This window comes from Lolium rigidum, chromosome 7 (assembly GCF_022539505.1).
Source record: "Lolium rigidum isolate FL_2022 chromosome 7, APGP_CSIRO_Lrig_0.1, whole genome shotgun sequence".
NCBI classification, from domain to species: Eukaryota; Viridiplantae; Streptophyta; class Magnoliopsida; order Poales; family Poaceae; genus Lolium; species Lolium rigidum.
The window spans coordinates 339,828,027-339,849,518 of NC_061514.1; the positions used below are offsets into that span (position 1 = coordinate 339,828,027).

The window sequence follows — 21,492 nt, forward strand, 5'->3', positions numbered from 1 at the left end:
GTCTTAAGTGCAATTATGGGTCTATGAATATTAAAATACTAACTTATAAATGGCATTATTCTTCAACCACCACAAACTATGATCATGGTTCACATAGTTGCTTGCTCATAAGTTTTTTTTACAAAGGAATTGAGTGGGGCGGCTCCAGAAGATGGGCTCGTCGGCCCGTTCTGAAGGAGTAGCATCCTACGCATTAAAAGAAAGATGGGCTAATTCTCAAAAAAAAGATGGGCTGCCACTAGGGCCCACGCTGTTGGGCCTCACTTTCTCTCAGCCTGCCAACGACCTGAGTGTTGGAAGTTTCTAGCAACAGGGCAAGATCCATTGGAGTGAACCGTTCGTCCGAAATGGCTCTGGGAATCTGGAAACACAGATATCATCTTCCCAGCTGGAGGCATTTACTGCCATTTCCGCGGGAACAGGGAAATGCAAAATCGTAAATCTGCAATCTGAAATAAGCACGAGTGGCAACTGATGAGTAGTCATCGCAGACATAGACGCTCGTCAATGAGAACATATAACATCGGGAAGGAAAACAAGTCTAAGGTCGCAGCTAACAAAAACAGACTATTTCCAGGTTTATCTTTGGCAAAGCCCTACTCCAACGCTGTCACCACATCAGCAAGAGAGTTTCAAGTTTCAAGGCCAGATTGAGGGAGAGCACACACGTATAGCTTTCATCAGTCAACTGGAACGACTAATAGAATACAAGAAATATATAACAATAACTAATAAGTTACACCTTATACATGCTGTGACATTAAGAATACACACTGCATAGGCACATACATCGTCAAATTTTCCTTCCCCTACATATGTATACCACGAGAAAGAATGTTAGCCGCGGCGCACTAACCACTAGGAGTGGGTATCAGCGCCAGCATTTGGTTCTTGATGATACCCATGCACATCTCAATCTCCCTGAAGATCGGGACATTCTGCGAGCTGCACGGTTGTAGGCGTGAGAGCGCCGAATCGAGAATGTGCGCCACTTCGGCAGGATGATACTGCTTCTCCGTGCAGTTCTGATGCATTCAAAGGAAGAATACCCATTAGAACACCAGCACATAACGCCTGAAAAATATGCAACCTCTATGGTTTGTTTACCTGTATCATAAGGATGGTAGCTACACAGGATGAAATCAACTCTGAAGGGAACTGAGTTTCAGAATCACGGCCGTTGGGCAATCTTGGACCGGAAACGTTAGTTGTCGCAGGGTCAAAGCGGCCAGAAGTGCTGTTATCCTGACAGGCTGAATTTGCCTGTCCCGAATCGGGAGGTATCCGCCGTATGCCTAGTATGCTAGAACCAAAACCGGTGCCACGGATATTCAGATTGTCTAGTGCTTCCCCTATTTTCGCAAAAGCATTCTCCCCGTCACTTACTTTGCACATTGCCTGATTACACAGAAAAAGGTAGACAGCAGACACGTAAATTAACAACAAAGCAAAGTTGTATACCTCAGTAACACCAGATGTACAAGGGCAGAATAAAATAGGCAATGCTTCAGACATGAAAGAAAAATCTAGAAGCTAAATGCTCCATGCATCCAACACTAAACCTAATTGTGAGGGTGCAGACTACAGAAAATAGATTACAAAAATGGAACAGGAAATTATCAACGAACCATGAATCTTTAGTTACCTCAAGCACTGAACTGAACATAAATGATTGTTGATAAAAAAAAAAGTAGGTTCTCTTTGCTACCTATTCACTTCAAATTTTCACGCATTTCATTATTAACTCAATATTTACTGTTAGATTACGAATTTGAAATATTTTTTTAGTTAATATGATCTCGTGAGTGGTGAAGTCCAAAGAGCAATATAGGGTTCATGATCTGGTTGAAAAGGATCGCTTTCTGCATTCTGACAGCATATATGCTTTTAACTATTACCATGCAGTGAGACTGATCTATACTAACGGATGTGGATGGTGATCATCCAACGTATATAAAGGAATGAATATCAAGAACCCCTGGACTGAATAACATAATAACATGATAAAGTATGAATGCGTATAACTATCTAACCTGAATAGCAACATCAACCATTGCCTTAGCTCTGCACCTCGAAGTGTCAATAATTTCCATGACTTGGGATCCAGACTCCTGGTTAATATAACCAAAAAGGTTAGATGCGTCTGGTGTTCTATTAAAAGCACCACTGTTTTCCACGCATTTAGGAATAGGATATGACTGCGTGGGATGCCCATGAAATGTGTTACGTTGCCGCAGAGAAAGCAAGGCCGAAGCAACCTGAGTATGAAAATATATTGTTGAATCTTGTTAGTGCATGATATCCACACACAAAAAAGACTACTGCAAGTGACATGTAGAACTGGGAATTACATGATCATTCGAATCTCTTAGCTGTACAAGCACCATGGCATATTGCTTCCTGAAGTGCTCCAAATCTCTAATAGTTTCCCCATCCTTCTGCTTTCCAGACACCTCTTCATTCATGTGCCTCAATTCTACCAGCAAAGCTTCCTACAAAAGATTAAATGGTTCATAGACATAAATATTGTGCACTTGGATTGCGTAAAAATCCCCTAGCATGTTTATCCAATAAATTATTATTGCATACTGGCCCCACGGTGGAATTTGGATGATTGTAGAGTTCTTCAGTCACAGGCTGACATGGAACCAAAACAGACTCATATGGTCATATGGATTCGTCCAATTCCAATTTTCAATTATGACTTCCAACTTTTAATAACAAAGGCGGTTTCCATTTTCATCTTCGAACACTAGAGAAAACACAATCACAAAGACCAAGCATGTTGCACTTGCCTTTTTATCAAGGGCGCGTGATAGGTCAGCAAGAGCCCTTATATCTGCTTCTCGTTCCTGTAGCTGTGACAGTGTACATGGCTGACTATACATTGCCTGTTGTGCAGCAACTGTAGACTCATCTCCAGTATTTTTTGCATGTGCAACTGAATCAAATGTGTCTCCCTGTTGCAGAAATTCCACAAGGGGGCAACAGTTAGGTTATTCCACATCGAGTACATATATTATAAAGCTCCCACTACATATGCTGTCAACTTAGCTTGCTTCATTAAAATACTTGTTGAGTGACTAAAAAGTACAAAGGAAGTTGCATCAGCACCGGTGAAACTCACATTTGGTACGAATCTTGCTGCGCCGCCACCACCATACTCTCTAGATCGATCCTCAAATTTTACTTCTGGGAAGCTGCGGTAGTATTTATTCACGATATTTTGCCGTCGGAGAGATTCGGGGAAATTTTCCAGTGGGTGTAGTGGCATACAATCAATATCCTGCAAAGTAAAGAAGTCCTTGACATTCAACAACTTTTTTGTGGGTGAATAACAGCAACCTATTTGACATGGCAATATTTCATCTTTACATTGGTTTATTATTATATTCGAACAGACATAAAGAAGAAACATTTGCACTAAGCCACTCAGATAGAAAATTCTTCCATAAGTATAACACCCCACATCCTCGGGTATAAAACAAATGAATAGAATGGGTATAGCTGTGCAAGGAAAGCCAATCACATTAAAGCATAGTGACCAAAACACAAACTGTATACCGCCCTCCCACCAGAGTAAAACAAGAGTTGTCCTAGAATTTGTGCAGTCAAGCTAATTAACCTTTGATCAATGAACATTTCATGTTTTTTAGGTTGAAGATATGAAAATATCAGTAGATTACTGTCTACATGTCATATATATATTTTTTAGATTTTACAATGATAGTACACCGTAGAAACTTCCGGTCGCAAATCAAAATTGTTTTCTGCGGATTATGTGAGTGTACAAAACGACACTTTGGTCCATCCACATGGACAAATGAAGAGAAACAAAAAAATGTATTACTCTTAGTTTTCAGTTCAGCATGGACAAATGAAGAGAAACAGTTTAGTGAAAGCATGCATTGCAGAGTGGAATACAAGAAATCAAAACAAATCAGTAGATAACATTTTAAACCATAAGAGAAAATAAAACATGCCACAAAAATAATCAAAATAGAACTTAGATATATATTGTTTACCATGACAAACTCGACACCCAGCTCCGACCGATCAAATTGAACCCGGCAACGGTCAAGGTCAACAGTCAAAACACTGCCATCATGAAGTTCCCTGGTTTTGGGATGACAGGCTATGACACGCTGTCCAACTGCTAAAGGTCGAGCAAGATCAGTTGGTAGACCTTCTCGAACACCAGACTGGAGTTCAGCATAGTGTTGTCTGACTGACTCTCGATACTGAGAAAGCTTCTCTCTCTCCTCGTGTAAAAACTGCTTCGACAATCGACGTGGCTTTCCAAGAGAACTGCAAAAAACTAGACTCAGAAAACAAACAAAGCTGAAGCAAAAAATCAACTGCAGATGACAGACCTCCGTATAACACCCCACTCAACACGAGTCAGCCTTGGCACATGACCCAGCTTAACATGATTCAGGTACTCAACAAATTCACTCTTCGCAAACCATGGGTAATCAATTGCACTATAGAACCATTCGGACATGCACCATCTACGGAGAAATCGTGACGATAAGCAGTGAGAGAGCTTGTCCTGCAAGGGGTCAGGAAAAACATAAGTTGTAACTTCTATACCTTGCAAATGATGAGATGAATAGGTCAGAAAAGTTTCTTGACAAAACATCAAACCTTAAGATCGAGAACGTTATTCACTGGGTAGGTAACATTATCGCAGGAATCATCAGCACCCTCAGGAGGCTTACACTCTGGAGTAAGTGCTTTTAAAATGCCTAATTTGCGCCGGCTTCTAGCCTTCGACGGCGAGTCAGATTGCTGAGTTATTGCATTTTGTGTTGTGTCCATATTATCCATGGCTTCTTTTCCAACATCAGCATGTGCTGGAGAACTTTCCTGTGCTTTGGACTTGTTTTGTTTTGAAACTGGACTAACATGAGTATGCCTACCCTTATTAGAAACTACATTCCCTTCTTCAGCAGAAACCTAGCAAAGGCAGATATACAAGCAAAATCATATTTTGCCACACGGGAGGAAAGAAAAATGTCAACTTGGCCATTTCAAGTTTTAAATTCACAAAGCCAAGGAGTGTTTGGGAGTGACATACTGTAGTAGGTCACCCACGGAAAATTTACAAAAGAAGGATGTTTGGAAGGGAATACTTTGGCAACAGCAATGAGAGTTACTTTGATCAATGTATGTCTTAGTAGTCTCCCCATTTGCTATATGTCATTGACGTAAAAAACTATATACCACATGGATAAGAGAAGGAGAAAGTTGCTTAAAAACAAGGAGGTCATGCAACAAAAAAGTATTTTCTCCTCTTAAGTGGGAGAAGGTATGTTGTCCAAATGGAGGTTTAAAGATTAAGAATCAGAGAGAGCTTTATTTTGTTCTTCTTACTAAATGAAAACTGTTTATCAGGAGCAACAAAAGAAAAGGCAAGACTATAAGTGGGGTGCGTACCTCAGTCTTCTCAATATCTTTTAGTGCATTCTTTCCATCTTTGGAGATCTGAACATAAAGCAGCAAATATATGCAAATCATAAGCAACGTACAGAACTAACAATATTGTGGCTTGTCACATGTTCAACAGGTAACAGTTTTGCAGGTACCTTTCCTGTGGAATACTTTCTTTTCTTTTTCTCCGTTTTAACACCACATTTACAATCTTGCTGCTTTACTTCAGAAATAGCACTTCCATCATGATGTGGATCTTTAGTAAGTCTAGCTTTTTTCCTAGTAACCATCTCAATGTTTACAAGTTCTGACTGCCTTTTAATCTTCTTCGTTTTTCTGGAGTTGTCTTTTTTCTCAAAAAGTGGTACTGGTGCAGGAACACTAGGCTTCTCATCAGATTCATTTGGCTTCTCATCAGATTCATTGTCTTTGCTTTCATCCTTAATGTGTGCTGATGATTCTGGAAAACAAGCACAGGCAATATCAATAGCACAATCAAACACAAAGCATTAAAACTTAGCATATTGGTCAAAACCTAACTCTGCAAAACCACTTTTGTCCATAACTTTTCTGAGATTTTCACATGATGGTCGGACTGCTAAAACTTGCAAAAAATCTACCTTTGAGGACCTGGTTAAACAATTTGTTGACTTCAGTGAGTAAACTTATTATTGAACAGTATGCCCAGTATCTACAATTCTTGTGGTTGCAAATGGAAGCCGGTGAATGAAGTTAAGTGTGTTGCAGGTAAAACAGGTGGAAGGTATCTACACAGCTACAGAGTTGCCTAGAAACTAGTCAACAATGTATGCAGGTGCTCAATAGCATTATAATAAGGAATAATAAGAAGGAATAATAAGAAGAAGAAACATTTGCTGTATCCATTTCTTCCATAAAACATGCAGGCATGCTTGGAGCTGTGGGGGTACATAAATGGTCCTTGTATGTATAGGAATTTATGCAGATTGCAGAACTCCTTTAAGATTAGACTCCACAAAAGATTAGAACGACATATTGGCTCCACGGATAATCAGCTCTGACTCCATTGTACAGCGATTGCAAGAACTTAAGTACTAAACTGTACTGCCAAGCTGTCCATTGCATGGTTTTGCCACCGCATCACATAATTATTAAAAAAGTAACTACTATTACATGATAAAGGATACAGTGAGGTGCACGGAAATTAAATAGTAAAAATATATTCCCACTTCTGAATTAGCACCATAGTCTGAGATAAGACTAACCAGATTCAGCATTGGAAGAAGGCTGTAGAATATTCACAGATATATCAGCTAATGTATGCAATGCATCGAGAGCTGAGATTTCATCTGCCAAACAAAGTCCAATTAGGCAAATCAGGACCAAAGGTTTGTGCTATATAGATACAAAAGCAAGAACTCCAACAAAGTATCCTTACAACTTAGCAAGCATTACACAGTAAAATAAATAATATGTGAGCGCAAAGCAAAGATGAACAGACTGTATTACAATTTACAAAGAACAACAGATCCTCCTTACGAAGTTTGTAGAGCAACATCGATTTCAGTGTAATAATCATTACATAGTTCTGTTTGAGTTTTCCATGGTAGGGAGATTGTCAGTTTATTTTACAAATGCAACAACCCAATGAAGACAACAAATATTCTGAAATAAAACTGATGGTTGACCACCAAAGCATAGGACATACTTATGTTTCACCACAGGATCACAAGAAAATACTGTGATGTACGTAAATATGAGAAGCTTAGCCCATTGTCCTTCTTGCTGGAATACTATTCTCATTCAATAAAAAAAAAATCGAGAAAACGCAAAAAGCCTTTGTGCTTCTTTTCATTGAAAAGGTAGAAGGGTTTGTGTTACACTCCTTCGAAGAGGTTTACTATTATCATTCAATAATATGAATATGTCTATATTGTATTCAATAGTTGAGAAAATACTACCCTGCAACTTTATAAAAGATAAGACTCAAGTCAATAAACCACCTAACTGATAGTTTCAACTGTGCTAGAAGCCTAGAAGAAAATATGCTGTGATCATCTTTCAATAATTCCATTACCTTTCTAAAAATAAAAGATAAGATCAGACATACCGCCAAAAAATAGCTGGCGACTTCTTTTGCTTGATTTATTAGATGGCCATGAAGCTTTACTTCCTAATGCGTCCACCTCTGATTCATATTTAGCTTTTCTGGCGCTGTACCCTTCTTCAGTGCCACTGCAAGCCTCTCTGTCATCTTCGAATTGATCATCTGTTTTGTGTGCAGCTTTCTTTCTTCTCCTCTGAGGCCTCTTCAACTTTTGCTTAGACTTGCCAAATGCAGAGCCTTCATTGTTCATAAAATAAGAATCATATTTGGGATGGTCACCAGTCTCTGCTTCCCTGCTTCCTAAGCTACCTTCTGGATAATCAGCTTCTACTTGAAATCCATGCATCTTTGAGCTTCCCATCTCTGAATCCGCATTCTGCAAACATCATACAGATATGATCATGCAATTACCTTGCAAGATGAGTGGACTAGAGATAAAGAGCAAATATATCCTGGGTTCTTACTTTTCTGTCAGCACTTTTAATAGGAGACAGGAACATATGATCACTCGATCTTCCAGGTGTTTGAGAAACCTGAGGTGAGCCTCCTCTTTGACAGACCTCTGCTAGAGCTAGAGCTGCTACATGAGCACCTTCATCATCACCATTAGTAGCATCTGGTTTTGCTTGTCTATTTGCTGGACCTATCTTGTCATCTCGGTGGTACATGCTTGCAACAGGCACTCGCGGGGTCCTTTTTCCAACAGCACGTGGCCTGTTCCCTACAAACAAGTCTAGACAAGTTTCAAGACCTCAATCCTAATTTTGTGTATGAGTACACAGTGCCACATCTTAATACTGTGCAGCCATGAAGCAAATTTCGGAGGTCATATTTTCAACCATTAAATAGCAGTTAGTCCTAAAGTTAGAGAGTAGAGAGTAATAACACATGCCGATGTGAACTTAACATAAATGTATCCGTGTTTAATTATAAGAAGGGAACACATCTACGAGTTCACAATTTCATTGTAGATTGTGAAATGTTTTGTGCTCATAGTTGAATTGTAGATTGTTAACTGTTTACAAAAACTAAAACACTAACAGAGAATAAATTTAGACTTAAAAGCTTTTGGTAAATGAAATTGTGAACTGTTCTGTGTTCTCCTTAGGGCATGTACAAGGTGCTTACGGAGGTGTGCTATTTCTACACCAGAGGTGCCTAATTAAGCATCTGTCCTTTAGAAATAGGCACTCTGCTTCAGAAAAAACCGGGTTTATTTTTTGTAAGCACCTTGCATTACAGATGCCATTAGGGGTGGGCATGGTTCGTGTTCAGAAACCGCACCTGATCTAACGAACCAAATCTCATATGAAATTGCATGGATCAAACCTTCGGGCCAAAATGTCTGCTACACTTAATCCACTGTATCTAATGTAATGATCCATTTCCTTTGGGTGAGGGAGAGCGAGAGCAAGTGCTGCAGAACTCAAGCAAGTTTATCAGCAGGCAGGGACGCTGGTTACCAGCCCCGCCCTTCTGTATCTTCTCTACAGCACAGCCTGCCCACCAGTGTTCCACTCAGCTCCCTTTTCTCACTTGCGGCCGCGAGATCTGCCCCCGGTGAGGGCATTGCCGGAGGACGGAGCCCTTAGCTCCTCTATCGTCACTAAGCCGTGCAAAGGAAGCAGACCACAGTTTGTCTCTCTTGGTTATTTCTGGATTTTGATTTTGCAATTGAAAAAGATGGATTGAAAGGAAGGGGAGAAAATGAAGTTTTCGCCTGAAGGAATAGGTTCCTGATTTTGTATTATCTCCTGATTGCTTGCTATTTGTATCCAAAAAAAAACTAGTTAATATTTACCCCTCCTTGCTTGCTTCTCTGCAGACAGGGCGTAGCCGACTAAAATAGGTCCATCCCTATATTCCAATGCACCGATTTCCCCTTGTGTCTTTTTTCTGATCCAAACCTCTGAACCAAAGTCAAAGTGCTCACTGTCCCGGAGCAGGAAGACTGACCCTTGGATTGAGTCGAAATACACACCCCCCTAGTTTTCGTTTTTAGATAAAACTTTATTAGACTCGAATTAGAAAATCTACTACCTCTGTCCATAAAAGGATGTCAGAAGTTTGTCTAAATTCGGATGTATCTATAGAGTGTATAGATACATCCGAATTTAGAGTGTATAGATACATCCGAATTTAGACAAACTTCTGACATCCTTTTATGGACAGAGGGAGTACTAAAGATTAAAAAAAGAAAAGGACATGTATGCTACTATTCACAGCATATCTGAGTTTTCTATTTCTTCTACTCCCTCTGATTCATATTCTTTACCACTAGTATGAATGTATCTAGAACTAAAATATGTCTAGATACATCTATATTAGTGGCAACTAATATGGATCGGAGGGAGTAATACATTTAGACTTTGATGTTCAAATTACCTCCAGAACGTTTCTTCTTCAACAGAGAAAGGCATCCATAGCTCGATGAAGTGGGCTGAGATTGCAATAGATCAGGGTAGCGTGTATCAGATGTCTTCGACGCAGATTGAAGCTTTGCACGCCCACGCTTCTGTGGCTTCCTAGAAGCTTTCAGTGAATCATTACTCTCGCGATCACTGTTACTTCCATCCTACAGTTCAGAGCATATGTCCTTAGTTACAAACATTCTTGGTAAACGCAATAAAATGGCACAGAGCGCTAACAGACTAACTGTGACCCAAGGCTGCACATATGCCACCATAAGGGCTAGGTATACCATTCCGCTACTTCACAAGAACACATGTGTTGTAATCTTATAAGGGAGAAATTCATTCCATTTTATGATGTTGAAGTAATTCCTCAAGAATGTTGCTATAAATGATGGGCAAGTAATGGAGATGTCAGCCTGAAAATCATTTAATAGCTTAATATAGTCAACACAAACGACTATTACAATCTTAATAGTTGCAGCTCCTAAGCATTTCATACTATTATATTACTAGATGCAACAAATAGTTCTTGTTCTTGTACTTGATATAGATTTCACAAATATCAAGAATCAACTAATATTTGATACAGTACTTTATGGAATCCCTGTTAAACTTTCACAACATTTTCAGGTATCCGTGGAAAGAACTACAGAAGCTTGAATATTATAGGCATTCAAGTTTAACTTTACCAGAATATTATAGTGATCGGTCATCATCGCTATCAACCCTGCAGCAGTAGCAGTTCCCTCTGCAAGAGATAAATATGCCTGGACATACAACAGAGCTTGATCAATTTATCAGCATAACCATAAAAAAATAGCAAAAGAAAGACAAATACATGCAAAATGAATTGTGCAACTTATACAATCTATTTAAACAATCTATCATGCATACATATGGGCATAGCAGGAGATAAGGCTGGAACCAAATGGATGGAATCCAAGATCTCAGTATATATCACAATGATTATTGACTGATATGGTGGCCAGCCCTGGGATCTTATGCTATGAAAAACTCAAGTATTGCTTTGCTAAAATTAGCCCACTAAACTACAAGAAACAGCATCACAACAATAAACTAATGCCACACATTTTTGCTAGTCAGGATTGAAAGTTAAAACAAGCTGGTGTGTGGTAGGTAACCAAGTGCAGACAGTCCAGAACCGCCACCGAACACAAAGGAGGGCTGGGATTTACCCTATTCATGTTGTAAAGAGCCTCCACCATATCAGATGTTCTATCATGGACGGCAGCAGCCACCTGCAAGTTGAGATGAACAATCAGTAATATAAATTCAGGTCTTCAAACTAGATAGCATCCTTATTAAACCTGCTCCCACCCACCAGCAGGATCGGAGGAAGTGAGAGTAGTAAGTTTGTCAGGCTAGGTGGCCTGTGAGGACCAGAGACGTAGTTAACCCAAAAATTGGCTGAATGGAGTGGGATTTTGAGTTTTGACTAAGGAAGCCCGAAGCCAACGAAGATAGGTTTGGTGTGAACTGAGTTGAGTCCGGCCCGTTTAGGTGACAAGCCCACCTTTTACAGTCACAGGGGAATGCAACGGTGGTAGCACACTGCTGCTACTATTTGAAACTCGCATGGTCACACTTCCTTAAGGAATGCAAAAGGATCTAGGAAAATATGTAACTACTCCATATTTGTACACCGAGCTTGACCTTGTCTCTCGGTACATGGAAGACTGCTAGGACTCTGCTTGAACAACAATATATGTTTATTATAGTGCATTAGCTTCTCAGATACTGCCTACATTGATATAACAGCATGATATGATGGATTACCAAGATTATTTTCCCTGTATATAAGCCACATATATTTAACAAGTTGAAAATAACAAGCATGTAGGTCTGATAAGTGATAATACTCTCGAAGAAACGCAAAGGACCTTTGCTTTTCATTTCACTGAAAAGGTAGAGTTTGATTTACAATCCTCCTAAGAGGTGGGTTACAACATGTTCGTTATTTTCAAGTGATAATACTGCTGCTTGATAAAAATAAATTTCTCGGGTAATCCTGTTGGCGTAGTATGAGGTTACCTAAAGAATAAATTCCTAACTGTTTAACAAAAGTACTCCCACACCACAATAAGAAGGCAGAGATCAAACCTTCTTCCAATCTTTTCCATATTTTCTATAAGCTCCATAGAAGTGCTCCAGCTCATCTTTGGTCCACTGAGAACCAAGGTCAGATAACTTTTTCTTCTGCAAATAAATGCTTCTGTGATCAATGACACAACTATGTGATTGTATAAACCACAGTAGAGTGCAGGTACTTACTCGCACTTTATTTTTATGTACAACCGCGGCATCCTTATCGTTCCAATCTTCGTTAATTTTGGCATAGCGCTTGTTTACATTTCTCACTTTTCTTGTCGAAGACATTGAGAGTCACGGAACAACCTGAAATACAGTTCACTGGAGATTAGACGGTTTGCTTCAGTAGCCTTTTGGATGAAAATTGGATAAGAAAATCTAAGCAGGAAGACGTTCCGCGATAAAACAAGTGTTACATACACAAGTACACAACCTTCATGATCTAATGTTACTATATATAAGGAAGCTATATGCCATTACGAGAAGCAATCTCTTGCAAACTCAATGATAAAAAAAAATGGGGCACTGCTAAGTGTGGCGTTTAGTTAAGATAGGCTGTTTGAACCTTGTGCAAAAAAGTGAGCACGGGGTGAGTTCACATGACCAACCAACATGGAATATAGATGGAGGAGGGATGGTGCATAATTAATTTAATAATACTACAAGGCGAGTAAATAGCACCCAGCAACGTAGTACGAGTATGTTACATAGTTGGCGCTAAGCTAATTAATCCGTGAACGGAAGGAAGAACTTTCTGCTTTAATGCGTGTGCTTAATCTCTTTCCTCTTTTACTACCATCAGCCTACACTACAACCTCTGATGTTTGTGCAATTAAATTCCCGGCCGCGCGCCCTAATCCCATCCTCGGGAACTTTAGCTAGCGTAACATCACGCGCGGGGGAATCGGGGAATAGAGCGGCAAGCGATGATAAAGTGCAATGAGAGAGCGCGCGCGCGCGCGCAGAGGCAGAGGATAGGAACAATACCGGGGGTGAGTGGCGCGCGCGTGGCCGGCGACCTCGGCGCGGGAGGGCGCCCGCGCCTGGACGAGTCCGCGGCGGATAGGGCCCCTCTGCGGACCTGATTGGGGCGGGGCGGTGGTGAGGAAGTGAGGACGGAGCTAGGGTTGGGTGGCTGGCGCGAGGGGGATCGGGGAGGGAGCTCGATCGGGGTGGCGCGGAGGAGCGGCGCCGTCGAGGAATCGGCGGAGTGCGGTGGGGATTTTGGGAAGGGAGAAATGGGTGCGGGATTCGAACTTGGAGATGTGCAGGAAGAAGAAGAAGACGAGGAAGAATCCACGGGGTTGAGAAGACATTCCGAGGGAGGGAGCCCCGTCCAGGCCCGGCCCTGAGGGCGCCCCACAAACCGAGGGGCCCAAGCCCAGCTAGCTACTGGGCCTGGCTGAAATGCAGTTCTTCATACCTACACAACGAACTAGGTCCCAAAGCTGGAAGGAAACATGATGATCAACATAGAAGGAGCACCTCAAGCAGAGGAATCAAAGGAATCAAGTAAATTCAAGATAAAAGAAAGTCCAGAGGCAGAAACACAAAAGGAGAACAAAGGAAAGGAGAACATTCACCAAACAGAGGTGGAAAATCCAGTGAAGACAAATGGAAGAAGGATCCAAAATACCTTCAAACATGTAAACAGAGCTAAAAACCAGACATATCAGAAGCAAGAATGTGGAAAACAAAAATAACTGAAGAAAAGAAATGCGGATCAGATGGAGATTGATGATGGACTAGATATAATGAAGAAGGCTAGGATGTAGATTGATGAGAAGCTGCTCAATACAGAGGTAGTTGGAGAAAACCAGTGGACGCTGGGCTGCCTGGACAGCCCGGCGAGGCCCAATGAGGATAGCGAGTTGGAACTGCCGGGGAATGGGTAATGGCCCGGCAGTTCGTGGGCTTCTGGACTTCCAGAGGCAGGAGGACCCGGATGTTCTTTTTCTCTGTGAAACGAAAATGAAAGACAGGAATATATGCAGGTTTAAATGGCTCTTGGGAATGCAGGGAATGGTGGCTAGAGACTGTGAGGGCAGAAGTGGAGGTATTGTGCTCTTTTGGAAAAAGGAAGTCAACATCAGTTTAGGTAGCTTCTCAAGGTACCACATTGACGTAAAAATAGAAGAAGAGGATGGCTTCAGATGGAGGTTTACTGGAATTTATGGAGAACCAGCAGTGGAAAAAAGAGGAATCACATGGAGACTCATGCACATCCTCAAGCAACAAAACAATCTACCCTGGCTATGCATGGGCGATTTCAACGAAATAATGTTCAGTCATGAGAAAAAAGGTGGAGCACCACGGCCTCAAAATCAAATGGACAAGTTCAGGTGGACAGCTGAAGAATGCGGGCTAAGAGACCTAGGATTCAGAGGAGACAAATACACATGGCGAAATAATAGTTGGGATCCTAGAAAGTTTGTTAAGGAGAGATTAGACAGAGCACTAGGGACAACAACTTGGTGTAAGAGGTTCCAAAAGTATACAGTGATTAATGGTGACCAGAGACACTCAGACCACAGGCCGGTAATAATGGTCATCGGGGAAGAGAAAAGAAGGCACCCACCAAGGGAAGATGCAAACTTCTTCAGATTTGAAGCCAAATGGCTGCAAGAGGAGGGATGTGAACAAATCGTCAAGGAAGCCTGGAATAATTCTGAGGTAAATACAAGAGGATGTGTAATGGATGGACTGATAAATGTAGCTAATAGACTTAAGAATTGGGACGAAAATGTCTTAGGGGATCTTCAAAAAAGAATCAAAGAGAAGATAAGAGAACTAGAAGCGACAAGAAGAAGAGATATCAATCCTGACACAGTTGCACAAGAACGTCTCATAAAAGAAAGGCTTAGGAAACATGAGGACCAATTGGAAACATTTTGGAAACAGCGGGCACACGTAAAATGGCTCCAACAAGGAGATAGAAACACCTCTTTTTTCCATGCCTTTGCCTCACAGAGGAGAAAGAAGAACAGAATAGAGAGACTTCAAAGAGAAGATGGCTCGTGGGTTAACTAAAAGATCATGTGGCAGACTACTTCTCCAATTTATTCACCTCCACAGTGGGGAAATACTGAGTGTAGTTCCAACAAAAGTGAACAGAGACATGAACGAGGTACTGATTGCGCGTAGTTAACACGTCCGTTGGGAACCCCAAGAGGAAGGTATGATGCGCACAGCAGCAAGTTTTCCCTCAGTAAGAAACCAAGGTTATCGAACCAGTAGGAGCCAAGAAGCACGTTGAAGGTTGATGGCGGCGGAGTGTAGTGCGGTGCAACACCGGGGATTCCGGCGCCAACGTGGAACTCGCACAACACAATCACGAGAACTTTGCCCCAACGTAACGGCGAGGTTGTCAATCTCACCGGCTTGCTTTGTAAACAAAGGATTAGATGTATAGTGTGGATGATGATGGTTGTTTGCGAAGAACGAGTAAAGAACAATTGCGGCAGATTGTATTTCGGATGTAAAGAATAGGACCGGGGTCCACGAGATCACTAGCGGTGTCTCTCCCATAAGATAGCGAGATGTTGGGTGAACAAATTACGGTTGGGCAATTGACAAATAAAGAAGGCATAACAATGCACATACATATATCATGATGAGTACTATGAGATTTAATCGGGGCATTACGACAAAGTACATAGACCGCTATCCGAGCATGCATCTATGCCTAAAAAGTCCACCTTCGAGGTTATCATCCGAACCCCTTCCGGTATTAAGTTGTAAACAACGGACAATTGCATTAAGTATGGTGCGTAATGTAATCAACACAAATATCCTTAGACAAAGCATCGATGTTTTATCCCTAGTGGCAACAAGCACATCCACAACCTTAGAACTTTCTATCACTTGTCCCAGATTTAATGGAGGCATGAACCCACTATCGAGCATAAATACTCCCTCTTGGAGTCACAAGTATCAACTTGGCCGAGCCTCTACTAGCAACGGAGAGCATGCAAGAACATAAATAACATATATGATAGATTGATAATCAACTTGACATAGTATTCAATATTCATCGGATCCCAACAAACACAACATGAAGGATTACAAATAGATGATCTTGATCATGATAGGCAGCTCACAAGATCTAACATGATAGCACAATGGGGAGAAGACGACCATCTAGGTACTTCTATGGACCCATAGTCCAGGGGTGAACTACTCACACATCGATCCGGAGGCGATCATGGCGATGAAGAGACGTCCAGGAGATGATTCCCCTCTCCGGCAGGGTGCCGGAGGCGATCTCCTGAATCCCCCGAGATGGGATTGGCGGCGGCGTCTCAGTAAGGTTTTCCGTATCGTGGCTCGCGGTACTGGGGGTTTCGCGACGGAGGCTTTAAGTAGGCGGAAGGTGACATAGGCATACCCAATGGGCCTGCTGAATATGGTACCCGGGGTTTACTGAAGGCCCACGACCCGAAGAATAAGAAGAATCGGAAGCCCAAGTTGTTACTAAGGAAAGCTAGAGTTGTAATAGGAGTGGTCGTTTGTAATCTTGCGGGATGGGTTGGAAACCCTCCCGGACTCTGTAAACTTGTGTATCACGAATCCCTCGGCTCCGCCTCCTATATAAGGGGGAGTCGAGGGACAAAGAGAGGATCGAATTTACTGTCAACACAACCCTAGTTTTATATTCGTCGAGTACTTTTCGGCTGAAACCTTCGAGATCTACTTGCCCTCTTGATACGTCTCCGACGTATCGATAATTTCTTATGTTCTATGCCATATTATTGATGATACCTACATGTTTTATGCACACTTTATGTCATATTCGTGCATTTTCTGGAACTAACCTATTAACAAGATGCCGAAGTGCCGGTTCATCGTTTTCTGCTGTTTTTGGTTTCAGAAATCCTAGTAACGAAATATTCTCGGAATTGGACGAAACGAAGACCGAGGTTCCTATTTTCACCGGAAGCATCCAGAACACCCGGGAAGGACCAGAGGGGGGGGCACTGCGCCCCCAGACCATAGGCCGGCGCGGCCCAGGCCCTGGCCGCGCCGCCCTATGGTGTGGCCTCCTCGTCTGGCCCCCGACTCTGCCCTTCCGCCTACTTAAAGCCTCCGTCGCGAAACCCCTGATGCGAAAAACCACGATACGGAAAACCTTGCGAGACGCCGCCGCCGCCGATCCCATCTCGGGGGATTACGGGAGATCTCCTCCGGCACCCTGCCGGAGAGGGGATTCATCTCCCGGGAGGACTCTACACCGCCATGGTCGCCTCCGGAGTGATGAGTGAGTAGTTCACCCCTGGACTATGGGTCCATAGCAGTAGCTAGATGGTTGTCTTCTCCTCATTGTGCTTCATTGTTGGATCTTGTGAGCTGCCTAACATGATCAAGATCATCTATCCGTAATACTCTATGTTGTGTTTGTCGGGATCCGATGGATAGAGAATACCATGTTATGTTAATTATCAAGTTATTACATATGTGTTGTTTATGATCTTGCATGCTCTCCGTTACTAGTAGAGGCTCTGGCCAAGTTTTTACTTTTAACTCCAAGAGGGAGTATTTATGCTCGATAGTGGGTTCATGCACGCATTGACACCAGGACGATGACGAGAAAGTTCTAAGGTTGTGTTGTGCTTGTTGCCACTAGGGATAAAACATTGGCGCTATGTCCGAGGATGTAGTTGTTGATTACATTACGCACCATACTTAATGCAATTGTCTGTTGTTAGCAACTTAATGCCGGAGGGGTTCGGATGATAACCTGAAGGTGGACTTTTTAGGCATAGATGCGGTTGGATGGCGGTCTATGTACTTTGTCGTAATGCCCAATTAAATCTCACTATACTTATCATGTCATGTATGTGCATTGTTATGCCCTCTCTATTTGTCAATTGCCGATCGTAATTTGTTCACCCAACATGCTTTTATCTTATGGGAGAGACACCTCTAGTGAGCTGTGGACCCGGTCCATTCTTTTAATACTGAAATACAAATCTGTTGCAATACTTGTTTTACTATTTTCTCTGCAAATAATCATCTTCCACACAATACGGTTAATCCTTTGTTACAGCAAGCCGGTGAGATTGACAACCTCACTTGTTTCGTTGGGGCAAAGTACTTTGGTTGTGTTGTGCGGGTTCCACGTTGGCGCCGGAATCTACGGTGTTGCGCCGCACTACATCCCGCCGCCATCAACCTTCAACGTGCTTCTTGGCTCCTCCTGGTTCGATAAACCTTGGTTTCTTTACTGAGGGAAAACTTGCTGCTGTGCGCATCATACCTTCCTCTTGGGGTTGCCCAACGAACGTGTGAAATACACGCCATCAAGCATATTTTACGGCGCCGTTGCTGGGTAGATCAAGACACGCTGCAAGGGGAGTCTCCACTTCTCAACCTCTTTACTTTGTTTTTGTCTTGCTTTATTTTATTTACTACTATGTTTGCTGCATTATATCAAAACACAAAAAAATTAGTTGCTAGCTTTACTTTATTTGCTATCTTGTTTTCTATATCAAAAACACAAAAAAATTAGTTTACTTGCATTTACTTTATCTAGTTTGCTTTATTTACTACTGCTAAAATGGCCAACCCTGAAAATACTAAGTTGTGTGACTTCACTAGCACAAATAATAATGATTTCCTATGCACACCTATTGCTCCACCCTGCTACTACAGCAGAATTCTTTGAAATTAAACCTGCTTTACTAAATCTTGTCATGAGAGAGCAATTTCCGGTGTTAGTTACGATGATCTTGCTTGCCCATCTCAATAATTTTGTTGAATTGTGTGAAATGCAAAAATATAAAGATGTAGATGGTGACATTATAAAATTAAAATTGTTCCCTTTCTCATTAAGAGGAAGAGCTAAAGATTGGTTGCTATCCTCGCCTAAGAATAGTATTGATTCATGGACTAAATGCAAGGATGCTTTTATTGGTAGATATTATCCCCCTGCTAAAATTATATCTTTGAGGAGTAGCATAATGAATTTTAAACAATTAGATAATGAACATGTTGCTCAAGCTTGGGAAAGAATGAAATCTCCGGTTAAAAATTGCCCAACCCATGGACTGACTACTTGGATGATCATCCAAACCTTCTATGCGGGACTAAATTTTTCTTCACGGAATTTATTGGATTCAGTGCTTGGAGGTACCTTTATGTCCATCACTCTTGGTGAAGCAACAAAGCTCCTTGATAATATGATGGTTAATTACTCTGAATGGCACACGGAAAGAGCTCCACAAGGTAAGAAGGTAAATTCTGTTGAAGAATCCTCTTCCTTGAATGATAAGGTTGATGCTATTATGTCTATGCTTGCGAATGATAGGACTAATGTTGATCATAATAATGTTCCATTAGCTTCATTGGTTGCCCAAGAAGAACATGTTGATGTAAACTTCATTAAAAATAATAATTTCAACAACAATGCTTATCGGAACAATTCTAGTAATAACTATAGGCCATATCCTTATAATAATGGTAACGGTTATGCTAATTCTTATGGGAATTCTTACAACAATAATAGGAATACACCCCCTGGACTTGAAGCCATGCTTAAAGAATTTATTAGTACACAAAGCTGTCTTTAACAAATCTGTTGAGGAAAAGCTCAATAAAATTGATATTCTTGTTTCTAGAGTTGATAGTCTTGCCTCCGATGTTGATCTTTTGAAATCGAAAGTTATGCCTAATATGGATATTGAAAATAAAATTGTTACTACAGCAAATGCCATCCAAGTTAGAATTAATGAGAATATAAGATTAATGGCTGAACTGCGTGCTAGGTGGGATAGAGAAGAAAATGAAAAACTAGCTAAAAAGGAAAATGTAGCTAAAGTTTGGACTATCACCACCACTAGCAATTCTAATTCTTCACATGTTGCTGCACCTCCTACTATCAATGGTAAAATAATTGGTGTTGGCGATGTTTCTACTCCTAGTGCAAAGCGCGCAAAATTACCTGAAACTGCTAAAGCTATCTGACTGCTTGTGATAAAACGGCTGAAATTTTTTCCAACCTTGGGAATGATAATCCCATTGCTTTAGATTGTAATGATTTAGATTTTGATGATTGCCACATCTCTGAAGTTATAAAGTTCTTGCAAAAACTTGCTAAGAGTCCCAATGCTAGCGCTATAAATTTGGCTTTCACAAAACATATTACAAATGCTCTCATAAAAGCTAGAGAAGAGAAACTAAAACTTGAAACTTCTATTCCTAGAAAGCTAGAGGATGGTTGGGAGCCCATCATTAAAATGAGAGTCAAAGATTTCGATTGTAATGCCTTATGTGATCTTGGTGCAAGTATTTACGTTATGCCTAAAAAGTCTATGATATGCTTGGCTTGCCACCATTGAAAAACTGTTATTTAGATGTTAATCTCGTTGATAATGCTAAAAAGAAACCTTTGGGGAAAGTTGATAATGTTCATATTATGGTTAACAATAACCTTGTCCCCGTTGATTTTGTTGTCTTGGATATTGAATGCAATGCATCTTGCCCCATTATATTGGGAAGACCTTTTCTTCGAACCGTTGGTGCTACTATTGATATGAAGGAAGGTAATATTAAATATCAATTTCCTCTCAAGAAAGGTATGGAACACTTCCCTAGAAATAGAATGAAGTTACCTTATGATTCTATTATTAGAACAAATTATGATGTTGATGCTTCATCTCTCGATGTTACTTGAGTTACACTTTACGCGCCTAGGCGAAAGGCGTTAAAAAAGCGCTTATGGGAGACAACCCATGTTTTTACTCCAGTATTTTTGTTTTATATTTGTGTCTTGGAAGTTGTTTACTACTGTAGCAACCTCTCCTTATCTTAGTTTTAAGTTTTGTTGTGCCAAGTAAAGTCTTTGATAGAAAAGTAAGTACTAGATTTGGATTACTTGCGAGTTCCAGATTTCTTTGCTTGTCACGAATGCTGGGTCTATCTCCCTGTAGGTAGCTCGGAAAATTAAGCCAATTTACGAGCATGATCCTCGGATATGTACGCAACTTTCATTCAATTTGAGCATTTTCGTTTGAGCAAGTACTGGTGGCCTAATAAAATCCATCTTTACGGACTGTTCTGTTTTGACAGATTCTGTCTTTTATTTCGCATTGCCTCTTTTGCTATGTTGGATGAATTTCTTTGATCCACTAATGTCCAGTAGCTTTATGCAATGTCCAGAAGTGTTAAGAATGATTGTGTCACCTCTGAACATGTTAATTTTTATTATGCACTAACCCTCTAATGAGTTGTTTCGAGTTTGGTGTGGAGGAAGTTTTCAAGGATCAAGAGAGGAGTATGATGCAATATGATCAAGGAGAGTGAAAGCTCTAAGCTTTGGGATGCCCCGGTGGTTCACCCTGCATATTCTAAGAAGACTCAAGCGTCTAAGCTTGGGGATGCCCAAGGCATCCCCTTCTTCATCGACAACATTATCGGGTTCCTCCCACGAAACTATATTTTTATTCAGTCACA

The 21,492-nt window shown here is 41.1% G+C and overlaps 1 protein-coding gene across 2 annotated transcripts; it reads right to left on the reverse strand.

Moving 5' to 3' along the window:
• Positions 1-698: 698 nt before the first annotated feature.
• LOC124679101 (protein ALWAYS EARLY 2-like) lies at positions 699-13,086 on the reverse strand. Of its 2 annotated transcripts, none has more exons than XM_047214924.1 (20): positions 13,030-13,086; positions 12,226-12,348; positions 12,055-12,150; positions 11,130-11,192; positions 10,623-10,700; positions 9,905-10,094; positions 7,984-8,240; positions 7,523-7,895; positions 6,678-6,761; positions 5,589-5,893; positions 5,440-5,487; positions 4,648-4,959; positions 4,374-4,552; positions 4,026-4,308; positions 3,128-3,286; positions 2,796-2,960; positions 2,352-2,492; positions 2,034-2,258; positions 1,108-1,398; positions 699-1,025 (listed from the first exon to the last, which is right to left on the reverse strand). In XM_047214924.1, the coding sequence occupies exons 2-20, from the start codon at positions 12,328-12,330 to the stop codon at positions 852-854; spliced, it is 3,528 nt and encodes a 1,175-aa protein (XP_047070880.1). In that variant the 5' UTR covers positions 12,331-12,348; positions 13,030-13,086; the 3' UTR covers positions 699-851. The 2 variants fall into 2 exon arrangements, with proteins under 2 accessions (XP_047070880.1, XP_047070879.1); XM_047214923.1 differs by having other exon boundaries at positions 7,984-8,252.
• Positions 13,087-21,492: the final 8,406 nt, after the last annotated feature.